Source organism: Stegostoma tigrinum, chromosome 20 (assembly GCF_030684315.1).
Source record: "Stegostoma tigrinum isolate sSteTig4 chromosome 20, sSteTig4.hap1, whole genome shotgun sequence".
Taxonomy (NCBI): Eukaryota; Metazoa; Chordata; class Chondrichthyes; order Orectolobiformes; family Stegostomatidae; genus Stegostoma; species Stegostoma tigrinum.
In genome coordinates this window covers 32,743,794-32,768,870 of record NC_081373.1, presented here as the reverse complement: position 1 = coordinate 32,768,870, position 25,077 = coordinate 32,743,794, and the positions used below count along the sequence as shown (strand labels likewise).

Here is a 25,077-nt window from a genome sequence, read left to right as displayed (position 1 = left end):
CGATCCTTTGTAATAGATTTTAGCATTTTCCCCCAATACTGACAAAAGACTAACAGGTTTGTAGTTCCCAGTTTTTCACTCACTCTCTTCTTAAAATAGTGGGGTGATACTTGCTCCCATCCAATCCTCAAGATTCAATCCAATATCCACAGAATATCATACGATAATCACCAATGCATCAACCATTTCTACAGCCACCTCCTTTAACACTCTGGGAAGAACAACATCAGGTCACGGGGATTCATCAACTTTCAGCTCCAATAATTACTTCACTACAGTCTTCTTAATAATGCTAATTTCCTTCAATTCCTCATTTTTCCCTAACTAGTTGGATCCTACTTCTGGGAGATTTCTGGCGTCCTCCTCAGAGAGGACTGACAAAATAAGAATGTAGCTTCTTAGGCAACACAACGGCTCAGTGGTCAGCAATGCTGCGTCACAGCACAACGGATCTGGGTTTAATTGCAACCTTAGATGACTGTCTTTGTAGAGTTTGTACATTCTCCTGGTGTCTATACGGGTTTCTGCCAGGTGCTCCGGTGTGCTCCCAAAGTCCAAAGATGTGTAGGTTAGGTGTATTGACTATGCTAAATTATAGTGTCCAGGGTTATGTAAACTAGGTGGATTAGCCATAGTAAACGTGGAACCATGCGACAGGTTTGGGTGGGATGCTCTTCAGAGCTGCACTCATTCAAATAAATGGACAGAACTCCATGAAACTCCAGGCTTGTGCCCTGTAGATGATGAACAGGATTTGGGGAAGCAGTAGCAGAGTTATTTGCTGAAGGGTTCCTAGCCTCTGATCTGCTCTTTGTAGGCATGTTATTTATGTAGTCAGACAAGTGCAATTTCTGGAAAAGGATGTTGATACTACTGAATGTCAAGGGGAGATGGTTAGCTACTCACATGTTAGTGGCGGTCATTGCCTGGCATGGAGGTTACTTGTCATCCAAGCCTGGATATTATTTGGATATTGCAGATTTTGGACATGTATCAGTATCTGCTGTGTTGCAAATGGTGCTGAACACTGTGCAGTCAAGAGGGAACATCCTCATTTCTGAACTTATGATGGAGGGAAGGTCATTTATGAAGCAATTGAAGATGGTTAGGCCAAGGAAACTACCCTGAGGGGAATAAGGTCATCCGTTGCATGTCACTGCTGGAACCCAAACTGATCTTCACTGAGCAGGTTATTGCTGATCAAGTGTTGCTTGACAGCACCGTTGCTGACACCTTCCATCCCTTTACTAATGCTCAAGATTAGACCGATGAGGCAGTGAATGGTTAGATTAGATTAGATTTGTTAGATTGGTTAGATTGGATTTACCCTGTTGTTTGTGTACGGGACATACCTGGTCAATTTTCCACACTGTCCATGTTGTTGCTGTATTGGAACAGCTTGGCTAGGGGCGTAACAAGTTCTGAAGCATAAAGCGTCAGTCCTGTTTGTCAGAATGTTGTCGAGGCCCATAGACATTACTCTAACCATTACTTGATATCACGTGGAGTGTATCGCATTGGCTGATATTAGCATCTGTTATGTTGTGAACCTCTGGAGGAGGCCATAATGGATCAGCCACTTGGCAACAGGAGGAAACTTTGTTGTGAATGTTTCAGCCATATCTTTTGCATTGATGTGCTGGGCTCCACTATTATTCAAGATGGGGACGTTTGTCAAGCTTCTTCCTCATTACATTTAACAGGATGCAGCACGACTGCAGAGCTAATAACTGATCCATTGATTATGGAATCACTTAGATCTGTGATCACTTGCGGCTTATGCTGTTTGGTTTTCAGGCGTCCGGTAATGTAGCTCCAGCAGGTTGACATCTCATTTTCAGGTATGCCTCATGCTGGTCCTGTCATGCCATCCTGCAATCTTCGTTAAGCCTGGGTTGATCACCTGGTTTCTTAGGAACGGCAAAGTTGGGTTATGCCGGGCTATGAGGGTGATAATTTGTATTGGAGTAAAATTCAGCTGCTGATAGTTTGGATGCCCAGTCTGGAACTGGTAGATCCAATTGAAGTATACCAATTTAACAAAATGGTAGTGCTGTGCAACACAACGGAATTCTCAATGTGAAGACAGGGCTTTATCTCTACAAGGACCATATCGCTTATCACAGATCCATTTTAGCAGTTTTGTCCATTAGGACTCAACCAGGTCAGTGAATAGTAGTGCTGCCATTTTGAAGTTCCCTACCCAGAGAATAGAATGGCACTGCTGCCACCCTCAGGTGTTTCCTCCAAGTGTAGTTTAAAATGGAGTACTGATTCATCAGCCAAGGGGGTAGGTATGTAAAAGTCAGGTTCCTTGCCCATGTTTGACCCGATCCAAAGAAATACCATGGGGTCCAGAGTCAACGTTGAAGACTCCTACAGCAGTATCACTGTACCTTCACCTATGCTGGTGGAACAGGGCATACGCAGGAATGGTGATGATCTGGGACAGTGTGTAAGGTATGATTCTGTGTATATGATTACGTCAGGCTGTTGCTTGACAAGTCCGTGAGACAGCTTATGCAACTTTGGCACGATTCTACAGATGTTAGCAAGAAGGGGTTGGTGTGTCATTTCCAACACCTTGGTGGATACCAGCTGGGTCCACCTAGTTTTATTCATTTTTTTTCCTTCCTAGCAGTTGATATTACTGAATGGCTTATTTGGCCATTTGAGACAGCAGCTTAGAATCAATTACATTGGCATTGGTCTGGAGTCACATGTAGATCATTATTAATTCTTTCATTCCTGGATTTTTATCGCAAAGTACATTACTTTGGATCATTACTATAGTGTAAGTTTCACAAGACCATCACTTTTTCTACAGGTGTAGTCAAAACTTAACATCTCACCCTACCAGTGAAGGAGCTCATTTTTACATTTTTATGGAGTGCCATAAGAATGCAAAATATAATTTATTAATTCAGTTTCATATTAACAACAGTTTAACCTTGTTTCTTCTTTTGAAACTAAACAGAGTAGTGACCAATTGAAGCAAAAATCGAAGGATGTAAAATGTGCTGTCAATTCACTATCATCTCTTTTATGCCATCTCAATCAAAATGTTAAACTGTTATGAATAAGCACATGCAAAATTTAATGCAAGATTATTTTCAGTCAGCATTTAACTAAACTTAGGATGTACTTAATCGCCCTTTTCCTTGAACAAAATGCATCATAGTCTGAGAGGAACATAGGGCTGCTTACCCTTTAGAGAAAGAGGGTGGTTGATCCATACTTCCTGGCATTTTATGAGTTTAATTTAGATATTATCTCATTCATCATCTCATAATAGAGTACAGCTTTACACAATTATGGCTCGATGAATAGCATCAACGGCTAAGTTACAAGGTTCTGCATTGAATTCTTATTCCACCACATGTAAACAAAAATCTACGTTGACACTCCAGTGCCGCTCAAGTAAACGATGAGCCCCTGATTGCATTCACTGGTGAATGCAAAGGATCATGTAGCACTAGTGCAAAAAACAGGAGTGTTATCCCTAGAGTAAAGCATTTTAAGACATCTTTTCATCCTGTTGATCAGCACTATATAAATGCAACCCTCACCTCTTGTGCTCAATATCTCAAGCACTTCAAATTCAGTATTACATGAACTTTACACTAACGTTTTATCTACTTGAAATGCTGCAAAATTGAACTCCAAAATCGTCACAGCCACCTAAATTACTCTTCAATTTTTTCTCTTAGTATTAAATGCATAATTCTGGGTAGGGAATAAAAGCAATATTAACTATGTATCACAGCAGTTAAATTACTGTACCATAATTTGGAAGAATAAACATTTAGCTTTCCTCAAATGTGAATTATTATAAACATTTTAAATCCTATTTCAAAATAGTTCATCATTCTCGTGAATTAATAAGGGTGACGGAAGCTCAAGTGAAGCATAAAACCAGCTCAGGCCTATTTCTCTGTTAGCAGTTAGAGTCACAGAGATATACAGCAAGGAAACAGACCCTTCACTCCAAATCGTCCATGCCAACCATGCAAATTAGATAAATGTAGTCCCATTTGCTAGCATTTAGCCCATGCCCCTCAAACCCTTCCTATTCATCTACCCTCCAGATTCCTTTCAAATGTTGTAATTATACCAGTTCCCCTGCCACTTCCTCTGGCAGCTCATTCTATACACGTATCACCTTCAGCGTGAAAAAATTATCCTGCCAGTCCCTTTTAAATCTTTCCGCTCTCACCTTAAACCTATGCCCTCTAGTTTTGGACTCTCCTACCCCAGAGAAAAGACCTTGTCTATTTACCCTATCGATGTTCCTCTTGATTTTATATAAACCTCTACAAGGTCACCCCTCAGCCTCTGGTGCTCCAGGGAAAACAGCCCAAATCTATTCAGGCTCTATTCATAGCTCAAACCCTCCATCCTGGCAACATCCTTATAAAATCTTTTCTGAACCCTTTCAAGTTTCACAACATTCTTCCTACAGCTGGGAGACCAGAATTGCATACAGCATTCCAGTAGTTCTGTGAAGTATAAATATTACTTTATTTTAAAAAATGTTCTTCGTTGAGATTGAAGTTATCATGTTTTTGCCTATTTCATCATCACTTTGCAGTTTCTGTTGATGTTCAAAGTTGGTATTTAATTTTACAGTGCTTTTTACCTTTGGCTAAATTATTGACAATGCAGTGAAGAGTAGTTGCATCAGAAATGAGTTCTGCACAACATTAGCTCATCACTTTCAACCACACTGTAAACTGACCATAACTTCAAGTCTCTGTCCCATTTACTCTAACCAATCTTTAACCTAATTTACTACTTAGTTTCTATCCTTCTAAGCTTCATCAATTGTCTCAATTGTGACACGGTGTCAAATGCTTCCTAAAGTTCCTACACACTATTTCCAATGTACTTCTCCAGAAATACTACAATGCAGAACCTTGTAACATTGACTACGGAGTGCTTGCGTCATCCTGGGGAATGAATGCAATATTTCCTGATATTCCATGACAAACTAAATTTTGTTTTAGCTTCCTCGGGCTCATTCAATATTACTAAATTAGGTTTATTCACATGTCTGCATTTTTTTTTAAACAGGTGTTATGGCAGCAATTTAGAAAATTAATTTGTATATGAAGAATTATCACATACAGTCTGTAACCTTGAGGTGGAGGTCCCAGTATTGGACTGGGATGGACAAGGACAGAAATCACACAACAGCAGGTTATAGTCCAGTGTGAAACTGGATGAACACAGCAGGCAAGCTTGACGTTTTGCGTCGGGAACCCTCTTTCTGAAGAAGGCTCCCGACCTGAAATGCCAAGTTTCCCTGCTCGTCTGATGCTGCATGGCCTGCTGTGCTCATCCAGCTTCACACCGTGTTATCTCAAATTCTCCAGCATCGGCAGTTCCTACTATCTCTGTACCAGGTTATAGTCCAATAGGTTTATTTGAAGACACAAGCTTTCGTAGCTCTGAGAGCTTACGTTTTCAAATAAACCTGTTGGGCTAGAACCTGGTGTTGTCCAAAATCTATTATGTAATTGGTAAAATATAGCTGTCTCTACCATACACGTCTAATTTTCACTTCATTCAATTTAAATGGCAAAGGTTGTTGTAAAACCAAAAGGAAGCCTCATAAACATACATCAACTTTTTTTTGAGTTCAGTGGGTCGAATTCACTGACTCAGATTTAACATGTGAAGTCTATCTCACTTCCAGAGAATGAGCTACTATTAGCTAGCAAAAACAGAACCTTTTCCAGTACTTCAGTAATTTCAGTTTATCTTTGAAAACAAGCTGAAAGGATTCAATCAAAATTTATAAAGTTAGCAAGTTGATTATTATTACATTTCATCACTAAACAAAGGAAAATAGACTTATCACAATAAATACTTACGCAGTTCCTTATTGTATTGATTTTGGTAAAGACAGGAGTTGGTCGGAATTCAACAGCATGAAATTCAATAGTACTTGCATTGCCAAATCAGGCACTGTCAACAGCCCCAAGATTAACAGTGACCAAACCTGAAATGGATTAATCATTTTAATACAGCCCACCATATAAAATGCACAAATTAGAATTGTGATGGAATAATCATATTGTGCTTGGATGGGTGCAGTTCCAACAACAACACAGCTTGAATTGGGGACTAATCAGTCTACCTGATTGGCACCGTGTTCACAAACATTCAATCCCTCCACCGCTGACACACAGTAGCAGCAGCTTGCACTGTTTACAAGATACAGTGCAGAAATTCACCAAGGGTTCTTTGGCAGCCCATTTAAACCCACAACCACTGACAAGGGGAAGTGGTTCATGGAGACACCACCACCTGCAAGTCAGAGATAACAAGGTGTATAGCTGAATGAACACAGCAGGCCAGACAGCACCAGAGAAGCAGGAAAGCTGACATTTCAGGTCTGGACCCTTCTTCAGAAAGTTGGAAGTTGCTGTACAAGCCATTCACCATTCTGACTTGTCACATTCACTTAGTGTCGCTGGGTCAAAATCGTGGAACTCTCTCCCTAATAGTATTGTGTGAGTATCTACACCAAATGGACTGCAGTGGTTCACGAACCCAGGAAAGTACAACTGTTCTGAGGGCAACTCAGGATCAACAATTAATAGTGGCTCAGTGTCCCATGAATGAATTAAGCAACAATTCAACCCTTTTTTCTTAAAATACGGAGGTATTATTATTTCACAAATAACATTAATTTTTTTTCAAGATTGAGAATCAAACTTTTTTTGCACTATTTAGCATTCAATCTATTCCATTGTCAGAATAAAATCAGCAAGAAACAAGTTGTGGAAGTAATCATTTTTAATTGACAAATATTTGCATTCTGCAGCACCTTAAGTGCAGGAAGGCATCCAAAGCATTTTAAAGGAACAATTAATAAGATAAGCTGAACCATGTTAAAATGAAAAAGATGTACTGCGCCATGGCAGGACTATCTAAAGAGGTCATCAAATGTGCGGCAGAAAATCAAGGCAATCAAGTAGCATATTGGAACGTGATTTCAAGGTTTAAAAAAAAAGGTGCAAAAACATTTTCTTGACATATTTCAGTAGCCACTTGGAGCCGTTAAATCAAGGTAAAAGTCCCCACGGGTTGTACCAGACCGTGACGGCACAGTGGCTCAGTGGTTAGAACTGCAGCCTCACAGCACCAGGAACCCAGGTTCGATTCCAGCCTCGGACAACTGTCTGTGCGGAGTTTGCATGTTCTCCCTCTGTCTGCATGGGTTTCCTCTGGGTGCTCCGTTTTCCTCCCACAGTCCAAAGATGTGCAGGCTAGGAGGATCGGCCAAGTTAAATTGCCCATAGTGTTCAGGGGTGTGTAGGTTATAGGGGGATGGGTCTGGATGGGACGCTTCGAGGGGTGGTGTGGGCTTGTTGGGCCGAAGGGCCTGTGTCCACACTGTAGGTAATCTAATCTAATCTAATCTAGAAGGCTGAGCTCTTGTTCAAGGGAGAATATAGGTGATGGTTTAACCTGAAGGTTGCCAGACCTTGGGCAAGGAGAGATTGAGGAGGCATGTCCTTTGTGGTAACTGGGTTGGTTGGGTCAGTTGACTGGATGACTGGTTTGTGATGCAGGATGACACCAACTGCGTGACTTCAATTCTTACACCTTCTCCCTTTATCTGAGGCACGGTGACTCTCAGAGTCATCTTTCTCAAATGAGAGCAGCAATTTGATTAATACAGTTGAAAATGATTTCATCACAAAAAATACGTATTTTACAGACTTTAGTCCAACAACAATGCTCAACAGATAATGGCTTCAAAGAACTACGTACAAGTATTTCTTTTTCTAATTGTTGTGGTGATAGGTAGTCATTTTCTTCACGAAGTAATTATATTTCAAAGCTTTCACAACACTCCTATTAACACCCAGTTACAAACCAATTCCTGTTTCAGAAGACAAGAAGATAGAGGTATCTTGTGCCATCTTAGCTGTTCAATGCCATATGAGGGACAATATGAGAATGGTACAGTGATATTGCTGCATAAGTCATTGGAAATTAAATCTCAGGTGTGCAGGCAATGCCACGCTCATAGTCAGACAAAAAAGAAATAGCTAGCACCGGGCTTCCCTAACTATTGGTCATGACACCCTTGGAAGTCATGCGCTCTGAGGCAGCAATGGGCAACAGAGAGCTTGGACTGAATGCTAACAACTGCAAGACTCCTTTAAATGCCCTTTTTTTTCCTAATGATAGGCATGGCCTAATGACACAGTCCAACGGATAGATCTTTGAGGCCTCCTTATTGTTGCAAAAAGTGCCTTTCAAGAAAGCAGGGTGCCTTCTTCACTTCAAACTAAACAATTCTCACCATACTGACCTTCTATCCCCTCAACCCTAACTGAATAAATCTCAATCAAGGTTGCTAAGTTTAGTTCAATACGAGAAGGTACAACAGTACAAACATTGGTAATAAAGAATGGACACTGGTTATCAGGCAACAACTGAAGGAGAAATTTAGCATAAAAACATTTAATAAGTAAGGAAAATCAGATGGGTGCATGACATGGAAATGTGCACTCAAAGACCTGTAAAAGGCCAGAGAAGGAACAAGACATTGTCAATGGTCTAACCAAAATATGGTGTCAACAAATGGTTAGCAACCAAGAACTAGCTTAATTTTAAGAGCAACTTTAATAATGATAAATTTTATCGAGGGTTGTGGCCAATTCTGTAGGCCAACACAACTTTTTTTGCAGTGTAAAGCTTCCCAAAAGTCCGAGGAAACTCCAAAATGAATTTAATGTACTCCTAATGCTGGAGATCTCAAAGAAATTACCGCAGAAACCTTGGTCTGAAAGCATCTCTGGTGAGAGCCTCAGTCATAGCAGCAGAAGCAAGCAATCAACCCATCAAGTCAGCTCTGCTGTTGAATAAAACCATGTTAATCTCAATGCTCAACTTCACTTTCTTGAGTTTTCCCCACAACCTTTGATGTTCTTACTGATTAATAAATAATCAATAATTCTTAACATAATTTATACAGACTTCTGCAATAAAGACTTCCACAGATTTGTGACCCTTGGAGAAGAAATTCCTCATCTCTTCCTCAAGTAGAAATTTTCCCAAATGCTATTCATCTTCTTAGCAAATTGGCATATTCTTCAACAGATAATAGACAAATAAATAGATAATATTTCTAATAAAAACAGTACATAACGTCAAGGAATGAGTGGAAAGCCAGTTGGAGTGGGCTGAGAAAAGAATTTATTAGCAAATATCATTAAGGGACAATGGCAAACTTGCAAGGCAATAGTTCATGGCTCGCAACTAAGACATATCCCAGTGACAGAAGAGCATTCTAGGAAGGAGATAAGTCAATGATGGTTAACCATGGAGACTAAGGGTACCATCACATTGAAAGAATGAATATATTATGTGGCAAAGTTAGGGATAATACAGAGGATTAGGAAAGTTTTAAAATTAACAAAACATCACCAAAACAAAAAGTAGCCAAACTGAACATAGATCCCTTAGTGAATGAGGCTGGGAAATAACAATGGAGAACAAGGAAACGGTTATTGAATAAATACATTGTATGAGTCTTCACAGTAGAAGGCACAAGTAGCATTCTAAAATACTAAATCATAAACGGTCAAAATGGTGCAAGAAATGAATAAAATAAGTATCACTCGAAATAAATGTACTCAGGAAACTAAAGGGGCTAATGGGTGATAACTTCTCGGATTCTGCAAAAGCTTCAGATGACATGAAAACTTTGAATACAAAGCCCTAATTCAAAAAGGGATGATCACAAAATAAACAGTTAATTTTAGACCAGTTGCTTAATCTCCATGGGAAAATGTTAAGAGTTCAATATTTTGGATAAAGGATGTAATAGCCAAGCATTTAGGAATACCTAATATAATCCAGCAGAGCCAGCACGGCTTTATAAACAAACACAGGGAATGCTAGTAAACCTTCAAGGACTGGCAACATCTATTAATTAATTAATATTAAAACATCAATAGAGTTAATGTTTTGAGTTTTGTCTGATTCTTCACACAAGCTCTGCAGATAATATAGGCATAATAAGTGAGTGGGAAAAACATGGCAAGTAGAACAATATGGGGAAATGGGAGGTTATGCACTTTAGCATGAAGATTGGAAGTGGTGAACATTATTTTCATTAGAGGAGGAATGAAGAAAGCTACAGCACAAAGGGATAAGTTAGTCCACGTGAATAAATCACAAAAAGCTAGCAACTAAGTTCAGCATGAAATAGGGAAGGCAAATAGAATATTGGTCTTTACTTCAAGGAGAATGGCGTATAAATGAACGCTTGTCTTAGTAAAACTGTACAAGGCACTTGTTAGACCACACTTGGATACTTTGAACAGTTTTGGTTTCCTTAATTAAGGAAAGATGTGCTCGTGTTAAGGGAGCCCAAAGAAGGTTCACTAGACTGATGCCAAGTCTGAAGGGATTTTCTCAAAACGATACATAGAGTACACTGGTCTACAGTCACTGGAGTTTACAAGACTGAAATAATGGAAAGAAAAGAATCATTGAACAAATGTGCCACAGCAGGTCATGGGATTTGAAGTGCATGAGCTCATTTGCTGAATTAGAGGCAAAACTCCCGGAAAGATATCATTTCATTACCCATGTGGATGCCAAGGGCAACACTCTAATATTTGGGAACGTGAGACACATTCTGTAGCATTAATTAGTCTATGGTGCAATTAATGCGAAAACACAAAGATTGAATGCACTTTGCATCTCAGCTGATGAATCCCTCACTGGTCACTGTGTCTTGAAAGAGCTTAGACAGTCCTGATAATTAATGAGGGGCCATTCACACTGGGCGCCATTATCATCAATATCATCCATCTCTTTGGCCTTCCTGACACAGGAACCAGAGGCTGTGATACAGAGTTTCAGCTAAGGTGTAATTGCTGATCCCTTAGTTTCAAACTGTAATCTTCAAATACAAAACGGAATTCATTGTGAAGTAAGTATATTTCGGCCATAGGTCTCCAAGGTTTTATAGCAGATTTGTAGCTCAGGTTGTGGATGTCGTGGTTGGTTGTTTTTCTGCATATGTTTCATTATCCTGCTGGGTAACATCATGACTACAGCCATCGATGAAGGGCTGTTGTATTTTCCTGCCTGTTATTTAAACTCTGGAGTCCATTCAGCTGGTTTACCTCACTTCTGGTTTTCCGTGACAGTTGAGTGTATATGGGGTCAAGCTCCACATGTGTGTTGATGGCTTTCTTTGTGGAGTACCAGGCTTCTAGGAGTCTGGTACTCGATGAATAAAGCCATCAACAAACACAGAGTTCAACCCCATACACACTCCACTGCGAAGGAAAACCAAAAGTGAGGGAATCCAGTTTAACGGTCTCCAGTGTTTAAATAACAGACGCAGACGGGAAACTACAACAGCGCTTCATCGGAGGCTGCACTGATGATGTTACCCACCAGGGTAATGAAACATCTGTGGAAAAACAATGAACCAGCTCAGCGAGCCAACCGACCACAACAGAAGTATGCATATATTGCAAATTGTATTAAACCCGCAACTACCAAGGCTATTACAAAACCTTCATAATATTGAACTGGGATAATTCAGGTAACTACTACATATACAAGGACTGAATCGTAAAAGAAAACTAATAGATAAATGCATTAAATTAATATAAGTTATTTCCTTTTTTCTAAAACAAAATGTCTAAACTTGGAAAAGAAAATATCACTGAATTTGGATTGTAATAGAAAGGACTAAATGGCGAAATGAATAAGGTATATAGCCAACTATGCAGCAATAAAATGGTGATAAATAATGACACACATATTAAAATCCTAAAAATTAGTATTTTTTAAAACTTTTTTTTAAGATTAGATTAGGTTACCTACAGTGTGGAAACAGGCCCTTCGGCCCAACAAGTCCACACCACCCCTTGAAGCATCCCACCCAGACCCATCCCCCTATAACCCACAAACCCCTGAACACTAGGGGCAATTTAGCATCGCCAATGCTACCTTCATGCCATAAGTATTACAACTCTCCACCCATAAATCTGGGCATTTCCATGTTACCAAGACATTCTCCAAAGGGCAGCAAACCAGAACAGTCATCCTACAAGAACAGACAGCTCATGGTCACAGTTATACAAATCCTAAGGAACTCTAATACATTTGAACGGCTCTTGGATTGGAGAGGGGTCTAAATGCACAGTGTAAAACTATATAACTATCTATCAATCAATCCCACAGTGTGATGTTTGTTCTTTCTTGATTAAGTTTGCCATTTTCAGACAAAACAGTGTGTCATGATTCTTATTCCATATCCCTCTGTGATAATGTATTGTTTCTGCTTTTGTGTTCTGATTTTAAAATTCCCACAAAAGCCCTAGACTGAGAATAACAAGTTACCATACTGTAAAGTATGCAAACAATACTGAATTGTAGGTGACACTTATCAATTCCATTTCTTAACAATGTAACCTTTTATGAGACCATTAGAAAATATGTTATTCTATCAATTCCAAATCCAATTTAGATAAATACTTCTAAAAAGTGAAAATTTAGCTATTCAGTCAGTCCATGCAATCCCCTTTAAAACCTTAAAACACCCTTACATGAGACTTTCTATAATAAATTGTGCGTTTTTAAACAAAGAAAGCAGCATATTTCGGTTTCTGAGGGAAACGTGCTCACACTTGACAAACGGTTAAGTGTTTTGTGGAAATCCTGGAGAATGTGGTTAAAGTAAAATATACAGAAATAGGGTCAAAAATTATTATAAATCTGACCCGCCCGTGGGTACAACCAACCTGGATATAGAGAATGCAGGGTTTCTTTTACTGTTTAAAATGCCAGACTGGAGACAATACATATGAAGCCTTGAGAAGCCATCTTCTCTCACCCCCTGTTCGCTCGAGCAACCAGAATTAAATTTATATTTCAGTTGTATAAATTGAATTTTATAATAGTGTAGTTTCTCATTAAATCTGAATGACTTCTTCACTGAAATATTAGCCTTTGTTTGTGTCAGTGTGAGAACTCAAAGGCTGCACAAAACACTTGGTATTTCCCTGCCCAAAAACAAGTCTACATAGAAGTATACACCAAATACTGATTCACACTTCCACAAATTTAGATCAATGTCTACCTATTTTACTCTCTTTAAATTAGTCAATTTAACCATCATCTAAAGCCAGATCTAAATGTTAACTTCCACAGAAACTTACAATTAGATCGGAATCACGTCCCATGGAGATGACAGTTCTGTTTACAGTTCTCAATAGCTTCTCCATAATGAGCTGGACATGTCGCTGAGTTGGTCCCTAGGATAGAAATCAATGGAGGCTGTTACTAACAACAATGAATATCATTGAATCCATTTACATTGTGAAAAAACATCGATTATAATTACATTTAAAGGTCAAGATAACAATTAACACAGGAGGTTAAGAGGTGACCTTATAGAGCCTTACAAAATAATGAAAGGTATAATAACATGTCAAAGTTGCTTCTAGGTGTTACAATTACCGAGCATTTGGATGATCTGCATCAATCTATGCATTCATTCACCCTTCCGACGTATCAAAAATTGTACTTTTATAGCCTTAAGGTTACAAGATGCTTCATGAAGGCAAAAATCAAAAAATCCCAACTTTTATTCAATTGAAGAATACATATTATGCCAGTATCGTTCTCGTAACTCAAATAAATGCGCATAAGCAAATTGTGACCTTTGTCTACCCTAGTGAAAATAAAAGCCTTCATGCTGGGTCAGAGAATTAATTGAACAGGAAGTTAAGAGATCTGACTTCATTTAAACATGAAAAAACAAAGAAACTGCGGCTGATGTGGTTTATTTTAACAGTGGGGGAATTATGGCTGGAGCAAAAGACATTGGAATCATCAATTAAACAGCTCTACTCATGATCTTCTAATTCAGTACAGGGAAGATCACTATTCAAACATCTCAAGATGATTGTCAGAGAACACTCCCTCAAGAAACTCCTGCAGCTTGCTCCATTCTCTGTTGAATGAAAAACCACAAGTAGTTCCCTTTACATCAGGTATGGCTGCAACTACGGCAGATACATTACTATTAGCATGCTAATGGGTCATTTTGGAACAAGTGTCACCAGCGTGAAAGATCCAGTGATAGAACAAATCAGATTTAACATGCAAACTGAATTTGTTCCGATTTTTAAAAAAAAAAAATCGATATAATTTTCCCAAAGTATGGAGGATTCAGGCTGCAAAGACTGGCAATCACGTGAAGGCAGCAAGGCACAATATGCCTCATAAAAGGCGTATACAGAATGCCACAGAGGAATTCATCTGGTACTCAGTAAGCTAGCCCAAACAGTAGTACCAAACTAGGAGCAAGTTTGAAAAAAGGCCATTTGACAGACATACCAACAACTTCCCCATTGTGCTTCAATTAATTTGGCTCCATACGGCTGTGTGGACCAAGTAAGACGGTGATACAATGATCATGTGGCTAAAAACAGCAAGGGAGGACGGAGAAAATCTTATTAACCCACAACTGAGACCAGTAAGGTAATATGGAATTGGCTACAAATTAGAGGAGACAAACCCAGCCAAAAGAAAACACCCTGCCTAACACAAAAGGCTGAATCATGGAGTGAGAAAGGACCAAGGTTCATATTTCTTCTCTACAAGTGCTTGGACATAATTTTGTCTAAAAAGCCAGAAATGTCCAACCAATTTATTTCAAAGAAGCAAGAGAATTCTTCAGACCTGCAACACTCGTCAACATCCATCATAAAGGACTGGCTAAAACTAAGTGACATTTTGTTCTTACTCTGAGTGGTCTCAGCAATTGTTCCATCTTTTGAATTCAACTTTTCTTGTGTTGTTTTTAAATGGAGGGCTGTCCGATGCATTAATACCAGGAGTTGCGAAAATAAATGTTTAATCTTTCTTCATTTTAAGAAAGGCTGTGTGTGTCTGTTCTTGAACACCATGACACCATGCAGTCAGCCAAGGGGAGAGAAAGGCAAGTTATCCCACCATCAGTCCCTATCGATGATGACAACTGAAAAGCAGCAAGGCCTCTGGAACAGATGATGAAGACTAATTCTTACAGTTGCTACGTGTTGTTAATCATGCAGATTAACTCAGATAGCTGCTGCAATATGTGTATTACATTACTTTGTGATATTATTTATACAATTTAAAAAAGTGAGACTAATACCAAGCACAACAATGTGCTTCTGGCACAGTTGGACAATTTTATGTCTGGCCCTTATTTGGGAAGAAGAGTACATGCCAGCTGACCTAAGGGATGCTCTGGCTGTGACTATTTTCAAGTCCAGCTGTGGTAACTATAGAGGATCCTTGTGTTTTTTTGTCACAGGGAAGATCATTTCAAGGAACTTTATCGGCTACCTCCTCCCAATAGTACAGGATCACCACCCAGAGTCACAGTGCACTTTTCATATATTGGAAGGTGCCATGAGTATGATCATTACTGCATGGAAAATTCAAGAACACATACACGGAATAGCATCTACCACTGTGCACATTTTGTTTTTAATCACATAAAAGCCTCTGACTGCCAATCATGTTGGCTAACAAAGGACCCCCCTCACATTTGGCTGCCTCAGAAATTTGTCACATTCTACCATTCACTCGACAATACACAGGGAAGCTGTACCTGACCTTTGCCTCTAGTAAAAGGGAGGCAGTGGTATAGTAATAACAGGACTGGGCTAGTGATCTGGCAGCCTAGGTTAATGTCTTGAGGAAATGTGTTCAAACACCACTGCTGCACATGGTGAAGCTTGAATTCAATAAAATCTAATGTAATGCAGAGTTCCCTTCAACATCATCTGGGGACTCATCCAAAAATAAAAAGTTGCACCACAGACTAATCAAGAAACAACTGATATTGTCTGTAAGAAATTACTCCGATAGCATGATTATGCCCAAACACCATCACTAAAGTTCCTGGGTATGTCCTGTCCCAGAGGAAGGGTAAACCCGCGAGGCAGGGCAGAACTTGGTATAGCACAAGACCATATGACACAAGAGCAGAAGTAGACCTATCAAGTCTGCTCTGCAATTCAATGTGATCATGACTGAACCTATAATTCTTAACCATTAATTCATTTACTGATTAAAAATATGTCTACCTCAGCCTCAGAAATACAGAAAAAAAAACAAAGTTCAGTTCTGAGGAAGGGTCACCGGACCTGAAACGTTAACTCTATTTTTTTGCCTTTGCAGATGCTGCCAGAGCAACTTTGCTTTTGTTCCAGATTTACAGCAATGCAGTTCTTTCGGTTTTTACTCAGAAATACTTAATAACCTAGCCTTGACAGTCTGCTGTGGAAAAGAATTCCACAGATTCATTATCCTCAAGAGATGAAATTCCTCCTTGTCTGTCTTAAATGAGCAACTTCTTATTCTGAGATCATGCCCAACTCCTTGACCCTGCCACTAGGAGAAACAACATTTTTGCATTTACCCTGTCAAGCCCCTAAGAATCTTGCATGTTTAAATAAGGTCATCTCTTCTTCTTCTTTAATCTTGCAAATGTAGATCCAATTTATTCAATCTCCCCTCTAAGAATAGCCCCTCCGTATTTAGTCGCAATACCTCCATATCAGCCTAGTGAATTTTCTCTAGAGTTCTTTAGATAAGGAGCCCAAAATTATGACCCTGCAGCATTTTAGCAAAGCTTCATTACTTATACATTCACTTCACTTTGAAATTCTATTTGCCTTCCTTACTACCCATCGAAGTTGGATGCTAGTTTTAGTGATTTATGCACAAAAATTCCCAAATCCTTCTATACTACAGTATTTCTTTCCTGTACTTAAACAATATTCAGCTCCTCTATTCTTCCTGCCAAAAAGCATAACCTCTCATTTTCTAATTCTGCCAGTTTTGCCCAATCACTTAATCAGACTTTATCCCCTCTGCAGACTCTTTGTTCATCCTCACCACTTGCCTTCCCATCTATTTTTGTCATCCATAAATCCATAATAAACATTCACTTTTTTTAATATTGTAAAGAAACGTCATCCCAGCACAGATCCCTATGGAATTCCACCAGTTCAGATTGCCATCCTGAAAATGCCCTCTTATCCCAAATGTGACTGCTATCAGCTAATGAATCCTCTATCCATGCTGATAAACTAACTTTAACAACATTGGATCATATCTTACTAAGTAGCCTCATACGTGGTATCTTATCAAATGCCTTCTGAAAATTCAAATATGTTAAATACACTGTTTCCCCTTTATCTATTCTGCATGTCACTTCCTCAAATAAATCTAGTCAATTTGTCCATCATGATTTCCCCTTCATGAAGCTGAACAGTTGGGACCGAGTTGCCCTGGGAATACTCAGCATTGATTCAAAATCCACTGAACTCTCATTGCATCTGGTCAAAAATTGAAACGTAATCCTTCTACTGACTGTCACCAACTGTTCCTCTAACCTCAGTCTATGATCAGCGCTCCTCTATGTTGAATACCACAGACAGTGCAAAGGTGCAGAATATACACTGATAGGGAACTTCAATAGCAGTCAGCAACAGTGGCTTAATCGCACCAATACTGAATGAACTGGCCAAGTCCTAAAGGACATACTCAATAGATAGGGTCTGCGGCAAGTGATAGTGCAACCAAAAATAAAATAATCATTTACTTAACCTCAAGCTCACCAATCTACCCATTCATGACATCAGTAAGAATGTCCACTGCATAGATCTTACGGAGATGACCCACCTTCACAGTGAGTACACATTTCACTGAATTGTGCAGCACTACCACTATACAACATGGTACCAAATTTGAATGATCTACCAAAACATGAGAGCCTGTGGACCATCATGAATTTAAGTGTATCTGGTTTTAAGGTCATGACACATCTCCAATCTACCACTATCAAGTTTGGAGCAATACTGAAAAACAAAATTAGCGAAGTATGTGCAGACCTCCAAAATCCGTGTGAAGTATCGATTTTCAAATCAGAAATCAATGTACACATACCAGTCACACCAATCGGCATGGAGGGAACCTCAGAGTTACTTCAGATAACCTGCAGGAAGTCAATCTTAATTCAATTCTTAATCCAGGAGGACATAGCAGAAGTAGCCACAGACATGCATGAAAGTGAGATATTAACCTGGTGAAGCTACCAACACAAACGACTTGCATGACAAACTGTGGAAGCAGTTTGCAATAGACAGGATTAAGCAATCACCAAACAAAAAGTTCAGACTTAAGTTCTGCAATCCCACTACATGCCTATCATGAATGATGGCAGACAATTAAATGACCAATTCAAGGTGGAAACACCACAAATATCTCAATCCTTAATGACCGGGGGAGCCAACATATCAGTGCAAAAGACAAAGCTGAATTATCTACATCCATCTTTAATCAGAAGTGCTGAGAGGATGACCTACCTCTGCATCCTCGAGGGGACACAAATGCAAATCTTCAACCTATTTGACACATTCCACATAACATCAAGAAATATTTAAGGGAATGAAAACTGTGAAGGCTATGGCACTGTCAACATTCCAACAACTGTACTGTGGACAAGTGCTCCAGAACTAGCCCTGGCTCTTAACAAGCTGAACTAGTACAATTGCAAAGTGGCACCAAAGCTGATTATGTGGAAAATTGCCCAGAAACATCCTGTGAGCAAAAAGCACAACACATTCAATCCTGTCAATTACTGCTCTGTCAGTTCTCTCTCATTCATCAGCAAAGTGATGGAAGGGTTCAGCAACCATGTTTTCAAATGTCACTTGCAAAGTAACAACCTGTTCACAGATATTTAGTTTGGGTTCTGCCAGGCTTACTTGGTTCATGAACTCATCACAGCCATAGTCCAAACATGGACAAGAGAGCTGAATTCCAAATGAGGAAAACAGTAACTGTCCTTGATACCAAGACAGTATTTGACTGAGTGTGACATTGCAGAGCATCTAGAGTCAATGGGAATCAGAGGAAAACTCTCTACTGGTTGGAGTCGAATCTAACAAAGAAAAACGGTTGTGGTTACTGGTGTCTGGTACTTGTTATTTTAAAAGTCTGGTTTATAATCACTGGAATAATTCTGAGGGTAATAATGTATTTTAATTGTAAAGACAAAGTCACCAAAGTTTTTACCAGACCATAGGGCTGCATGTTCATTGGAGAGACAAAACTGGTGATGGTTCAACCTGAAGGTCACCACAACTCAGGTAAGGGGAGAGGTTGAGAAGGAGAGGCCTTCATGGTAACTTCAGTTGGTGCAGGAATTGAACCTGTTTGTTGGTGTCATTCTGCATCCCAAACCAGCCATCTAACCAACTGAGCTAACCAACACCCATTTGTGAATTCAGGAACAGGGAGGCTGATTTGATTTGGCTGACTATCACTATTTCGTAACACTTCCACCAGAAGGTCAGAAGTTTACAAGTTCAGCACTAGTCACCACTTCAGATGCTGGAGCAAATACAGAAATTGCAGGAGAAATTCAGCAGGTCTGGGCTACATCTTTACAGAGAGAAACAGGGTTTGACATTTCAAATCCAAAGGCTCATCAAATTTTGGTATGACACACCAGCCAGTGCTTTGCACTCTAACTTATAGTTTTGAGACTTTCATATCTAGTCCATCAACTGCTATGAGGTTTTCTGATACTTGGGCTTTATTAGCTTCATTCAGAAGAATGCTGTCTCTCAGAGGTATGTGGAATGCAAACAAGCTTTCACTTTAAAAGCAGAGGACAACAGAAACGGGTATTCTTCTCTGCTTATCAGTCATCAAGAATTGTTATTCTTTGTCTGACTTTCAGGTCAATACTTTGCATAATAATTACGCCTAAATCAACTCCACTGTTTTGTACTCAAACATGACACAATAAATTATCATGCTTGTTTCAAATTCAGATCTTAAAATAGACTTTAGCTACCAAATTCTAACAACATGTTCCATAATGTACACTCATGAACTAGATGGATTTTTCTGACAATCGATAATGATCGTTAGACTCTTAATTCCAGATATTTATTGAATTCAAATTTCATCATCTGAGGTGGTAGGATTCAAACCCCAGTCCACCGAACTTTATCTAGATCTCTGAATTAACAGGACAGCGATAAAAACACCAAGCCATCGCCTCCCTTTGTGGTGCGCAACTTCCAGAAGCAGAAGTCATGATGATTGTTGTACATGCAACAGAGAATGAAGTAAGCAATGAGATTAACTGCCAGATACTACACACTAAAGACCACAGATCTAGAATAGCAGGTGAAAGGAGTACTGGGAGATAGTATTATCTCAAAAAGCAAGAAAGAAACACCTAGAGACTGTTAGCATCACCTTGAAGAACAGGTGATGGAGTACCTAGAGATAGTGGGTGTCATCCAGGAAAGTGGGCAAAAGACAGATGGCATCATCTACAAGTTTGAGTAAAAGAACTCAATGACAATCAACATCATCTTACCTGGGAGTCGGACAGCCATTCAGCCTGCAGGGAGCAGCTCACATTCTGTGTATTTAAACTGTGGGCAAGTCTCAAGGTCTACACAATGTACCCAAGAGTCAAACATAACTTGGACCTGTGAAGGAGTAGCTCAGATTGGGAGACCATAAATTATGGGCAAGTTTGGAAACCCAGACCACTCAGCTGGGAGATGCACACAATTCAGCTGCCTGGAATGAGTCCATGTCATGGTCCAAGTGGGAAAAAAAACACACTGGTAGCAACATAGAAAATCTGGAAGGTCACTGATTGGTAAGAAACTGCTATTAGGGACTATTTGGGGCGGCACAGTGGCTCAGTGGTTGGCACTGCAGTCTCACAGCGCCAGGGACCTGGGTTCGACTCCAGCCTCGGGCGACTGTCTGTGTGGGGTTTGCACATTCTCCCTGTGTCTGCGTGGGTTTCCTCCCACAGTCCAAAGATGTGCAGGTTAGGTGGATTGGCCATGCTAAATTTCCCGTAGTGTTCAGGGATATGTGGGTTATAGGGGCATGGGTCTGGGTGGGATGCTTCAAGAGGCGGTGTGGACTTGTTGGGCCGAAGGGCCTGTTTCCATGCTGTAGGGAATCTAATCTAATCTTCAAGTTGTTTTAAATTAGAAAAATATAGATTTTTTTCTTTTAAAGGAGAACATGTTGTTTGATTTAACTAATAAGCACCAGAAAACACATATCAGTGTGGATATGATAGTGTAATACAAGTAATCTCAAGTAGATCAGTAACACTGCCCCAAAACTAACTGAGCAATAGGAAACAAGGCAGTGTGGTCTGGAGGAGAATCTCTACAGTGTGGAAATTGTCGCAGAGTCCCCCAGGCAGCAGTTTTGGGGCCTTTGCTTTTCCCAATTTTTATACAAAAATGATTCAGATCTTGGTGCACAGCCACATAATTTCAAAGTGTGCGATAATACAAGACTCGAAGGAATTATAAACTGTGAAGAACAACGTAAACCTCCAAAAGAACAGATAATTTTGTGGCACGAGCAGATAGGTGGTAGAAGTTTAATATATTTGGACAGGAAGGACATGGGCAGACAGCATAAAACAGGGGTTACAGTACTTAATGGGTTACAGGAACACGGGGACTAGTATGTAGGCATTTGATGATTGAAGGTGGCAGGACAGGTGGAGAGTACAGTCAATAATGCATACTGTAGTAGCTGTAAGAAGGTCATCCAGGTGGACCTCATAAATGAGATCCCTGATAGGGGCCGTTAACCTGATCCAAATCAGGGAGTACTGGGTGACAGATATAAATAGGAGCGTCAGAGGTTATGTTCGCTCACAGTTGACTCAAAGGAAGCCAGGCCTGTGTCAAGTACTATGTATGTGTAAATAAAGGGTGACTCAGTGACAGACGCACTGGCCTTTGTGGAGTTATTTCAGTGGCAACAAGGTGGGGGGGGGGGGGGGGGGGGAGACAAGAGAAGAAAAATTCATGAAGAAATTTGCTCAAACATTTGCCTTGGAGTTATGGTAACCATTTCTGGCATCATGCCCTTCTTTGTGAAGCTTGACTCATTTGAAACCATCTAGGCTCAGTATTGGGAAAGAATGCATTATTATTTCCAGGCAGCTGACATTTGTCAGGATTTTAAACAAACATTAAAATGCTTCTCACAGCTGAATAAATACACAAACCTTTGCACAGAGGAATTACACACAAAACTGGCGGGAGGGGTTCTGTCCTTCATGAAGCTGGACCACAGCCATGCATACCTGCAACTGCAGATAGATGAGGATTCCCACAAGTATCCTATAATTAATACCCATAAGGGTTTGCTCAATATACAAGATTGCCATTTGAGATATCATAAGCCTGTGTCACTTTTCAGCAGATGATGGAGAACATTTCAGAAAGTCTACTCTATGTCATCATTTAACCGAATAGTGTAATAATACCCGGAAGATCAACAAAGAGACGTTACAGAACTTGAACATAGCCCTTAAGGGTTTCTCCAAGGTGAACAATACACCTTAGAAGGGAAGATGGGGGCTCCAGGCACCACACGTGACATATAAGGGCTAAAGTGTCATCAAAACTGGGTTATGCTCATTGCAAGAAAGAAGTGAGGGCACTCAAAGGAACCCCAGCTCCCCTATCTTTACTGAAACGTAGATATTTTCTTGCACTGGTGAATTATTATGCGAAGTTCACATGCAACCTGACCTCCGTTTTGGCACCATTACATTTGCAAGAGAATAAGGTTCAGCTTTGGAAATGTCTAGCCTTTAAGGAGGTAAAATAGCAGATCCTGTTTTAGCCAAACCAGAACAGCTGTTGTTGATGGGGGAAACAAAAGGGCCATCACAACCAGAATTGAAACATTTCTGGGCCTGGTGAGACCAAATCAATTTAGAGGAAAGCATTTTATTATTGGGAGTAAATGTGATTGTCCCAAGCAAAGGCTACAGCCAGATACTGGTTGAACTTTGCTAGGGTCATCTAAGGATGTCCAAAATGAAGATGTTGGCAAGAACATCTGAACATCTGTATGTCTGATGCCCAGGACTGGATGCAGAAATAGCCATGTTGGTGGGACACTGACAACAAGGACAAAAATTACTGCAGAAGCTCCCTCACATTCATGGGAATGGCCAGGTAAAACCTGGACTCAAGTACATGTCAACTATGGGCCTCAATGTCTCAATGTTCACAGTCATTGTGGACACCCACTCAAAGTGGTTGGAAGTGCATGGAGTTCATTTGTCAAACATGGGAATAAGGTTAGAAAATCTGCAAGCATCTTTAGCAATACAGGGGCTTGGAAGTATTACAGAACATAGAATATTACAGCACAGTACAGGCCCTTCGGCCCTCGATGTTGTGCCGACCTGTCATATTGATCTCAAGCCCATCTAACCTACACTATTCCATGTACGTCCATATGCTTATCCAATGAGGACTTAAATGTACCTAAAGTTGGCGAATCTACTACCGTTGCAGGCAAAGCGTTCCATTCCCTTTCTACTCTCTGAGTAAAGAAACCACCTCTGACATCTGTCCTATATCTTTCACCCCTCAATTTAAAGCTATGCCCCCTCGTGCTTGCCATCACCAATCTAGGAAAAAGGCTCTCCCTATCCACCCTATCTAACCCTCTAATTATTTTATATGTTTCAATTAAGTTATCTCTCAACCTTCTCTCTAATGAAAACAGCCTCAAGTCCCTCAGTCTCTCCTCGTAAGACCTTCCCTCCATACCAGGCAACATCCTAGTTAATCTCCTCTGCACCTTTTCCAAAACTTCCACATCCTTCTTATAATGCGATGACCAGAACTGTACACAATACTCCAAGTGCGGCCACACCAGAGTTTTGTACAGCTTCACCATAACCTCTTGGTTCCGGAACTCGATACCTCTATTAATAAAAGCGAAAACAATGTATGCCTTCTTAACAGCCCTGTCAACCTGGGTGGCAACTTTCAAGGATCTGTGTACATGGACACTGAGATCTCTCTGCTCATCTACACTACTAAGAATCTTACCATTTGCTCTGTACTTTGCCTTCTGGTTACTCCTACCAAAGTTCATCACCTCACACTTGTCTGTATTAACCTCTCAGCCCAGCTCTGCAGCTTATCTGTCTTTCTGCAACCTACAGCATCCTTCGTCACTATCCACAACTCCACCGACCTTAGTGTCGTCTGCAAACTTACTAACCCATCCTTCTATGCCCTCATCCAGGTCATTTATAAAAATGATAAACAGCAGTGGACCCAACACCGACCCTTGCGGTACACCACTAGTAACTGGTCTCCAGGATGAACATTTCCCATCAACTACCACCCTCTGTCTTCTTTCAGCAAGCCAATTTCCGATCCAAACTGCTATGTTTCCCACAATTCCATTCCTCCGCATTTTGTACAATAGCCGATTGTGGGGAACCTTATCGAACGCCTTGCTGAAATCCATATATTGGTCAGAGGCAACAGACCATCATTTACTAGCGGGGAATTTGATTATTTCCTATAGTCAAATGACATTTGGCAAATAGGAGAGCTCTGTACCATATATCATCCAACGGTCTGGTGGAAGGAGCAGTCCAAACTTTGAAGGTAAGCTGAAAGAAACAGCCTACATCTTCACTCAATACCAAACTGTCCTGGTTCCTATTTGATTAACAGACCACCCCTCATGCAATGATTGGAACAACTCCAGCAGAGTTGCTAATGGAATAGAGACTCTGCAACAGGTTAAATCAGTTCTTCCCAGACCTCTGCAGAGAGGGGATTGAAACATCATCAGGAATGCCAATGCCTGACACAAGACTGTTATGAAAGAGAGATAGTTTACTTCAAGGAGGAAAGTTTGATGCCGGAACCATAGCAATGGCCTTGTATGGCTAACAGCCATAGTCAGCATGAGATAAGGTCCCATAAAATACAAAGTTTAGGCTGGTGAACCAGTCCTGATCAAGTATGTGGACCACATGAAAGCTGCAAACTCGCAAGTGGGGCTGGAGCAAACATATCCAACACCATACAGCAACCATAATCGCTGTCAGAACCCAGGGGCTCTCCCCCACCACATAGGATCGAAGAAACCTCAGAGCCTGAGGTACACATGACAGATATCATT

General features: G+C 40.2%; 2 protein-coding genes across 4 annotated transcripts in view; one reads left to right on the top strand and one right to left on the bottom strand.

Moving 5' to 3' along the window:
- Positions 1–25,077, bottom strand: part of dock1 (dedicator of cytokinesis 1) — a 562,483-nt gene that overhangs the window by 326,327 nt on the left and 211,079 nt on the right. For both annotated transcript variants that reach the window (XM_048551079.2, XM_048551080.2), the window contains exon 27: positions 13,212–13,307. In XM_048551079.2, coding sequence (XP_048407036.1) covers positions 13,212–13,307 — 96 coding nt within the window. The remainder of the gene's footprint in view (positions 1–13,211; positions 13,308–25,077) is intronic.
- LOC125461825 (inhibitory synaptic factor 2A) overlaps positions 1–25,077 on the top strand; it is a 117,586-nt gene that overhangs the window by 64,502 nt on the left and 28,007 nt on the right. The gene's annotated exons all lie outside the window — the stretch shown is intronic.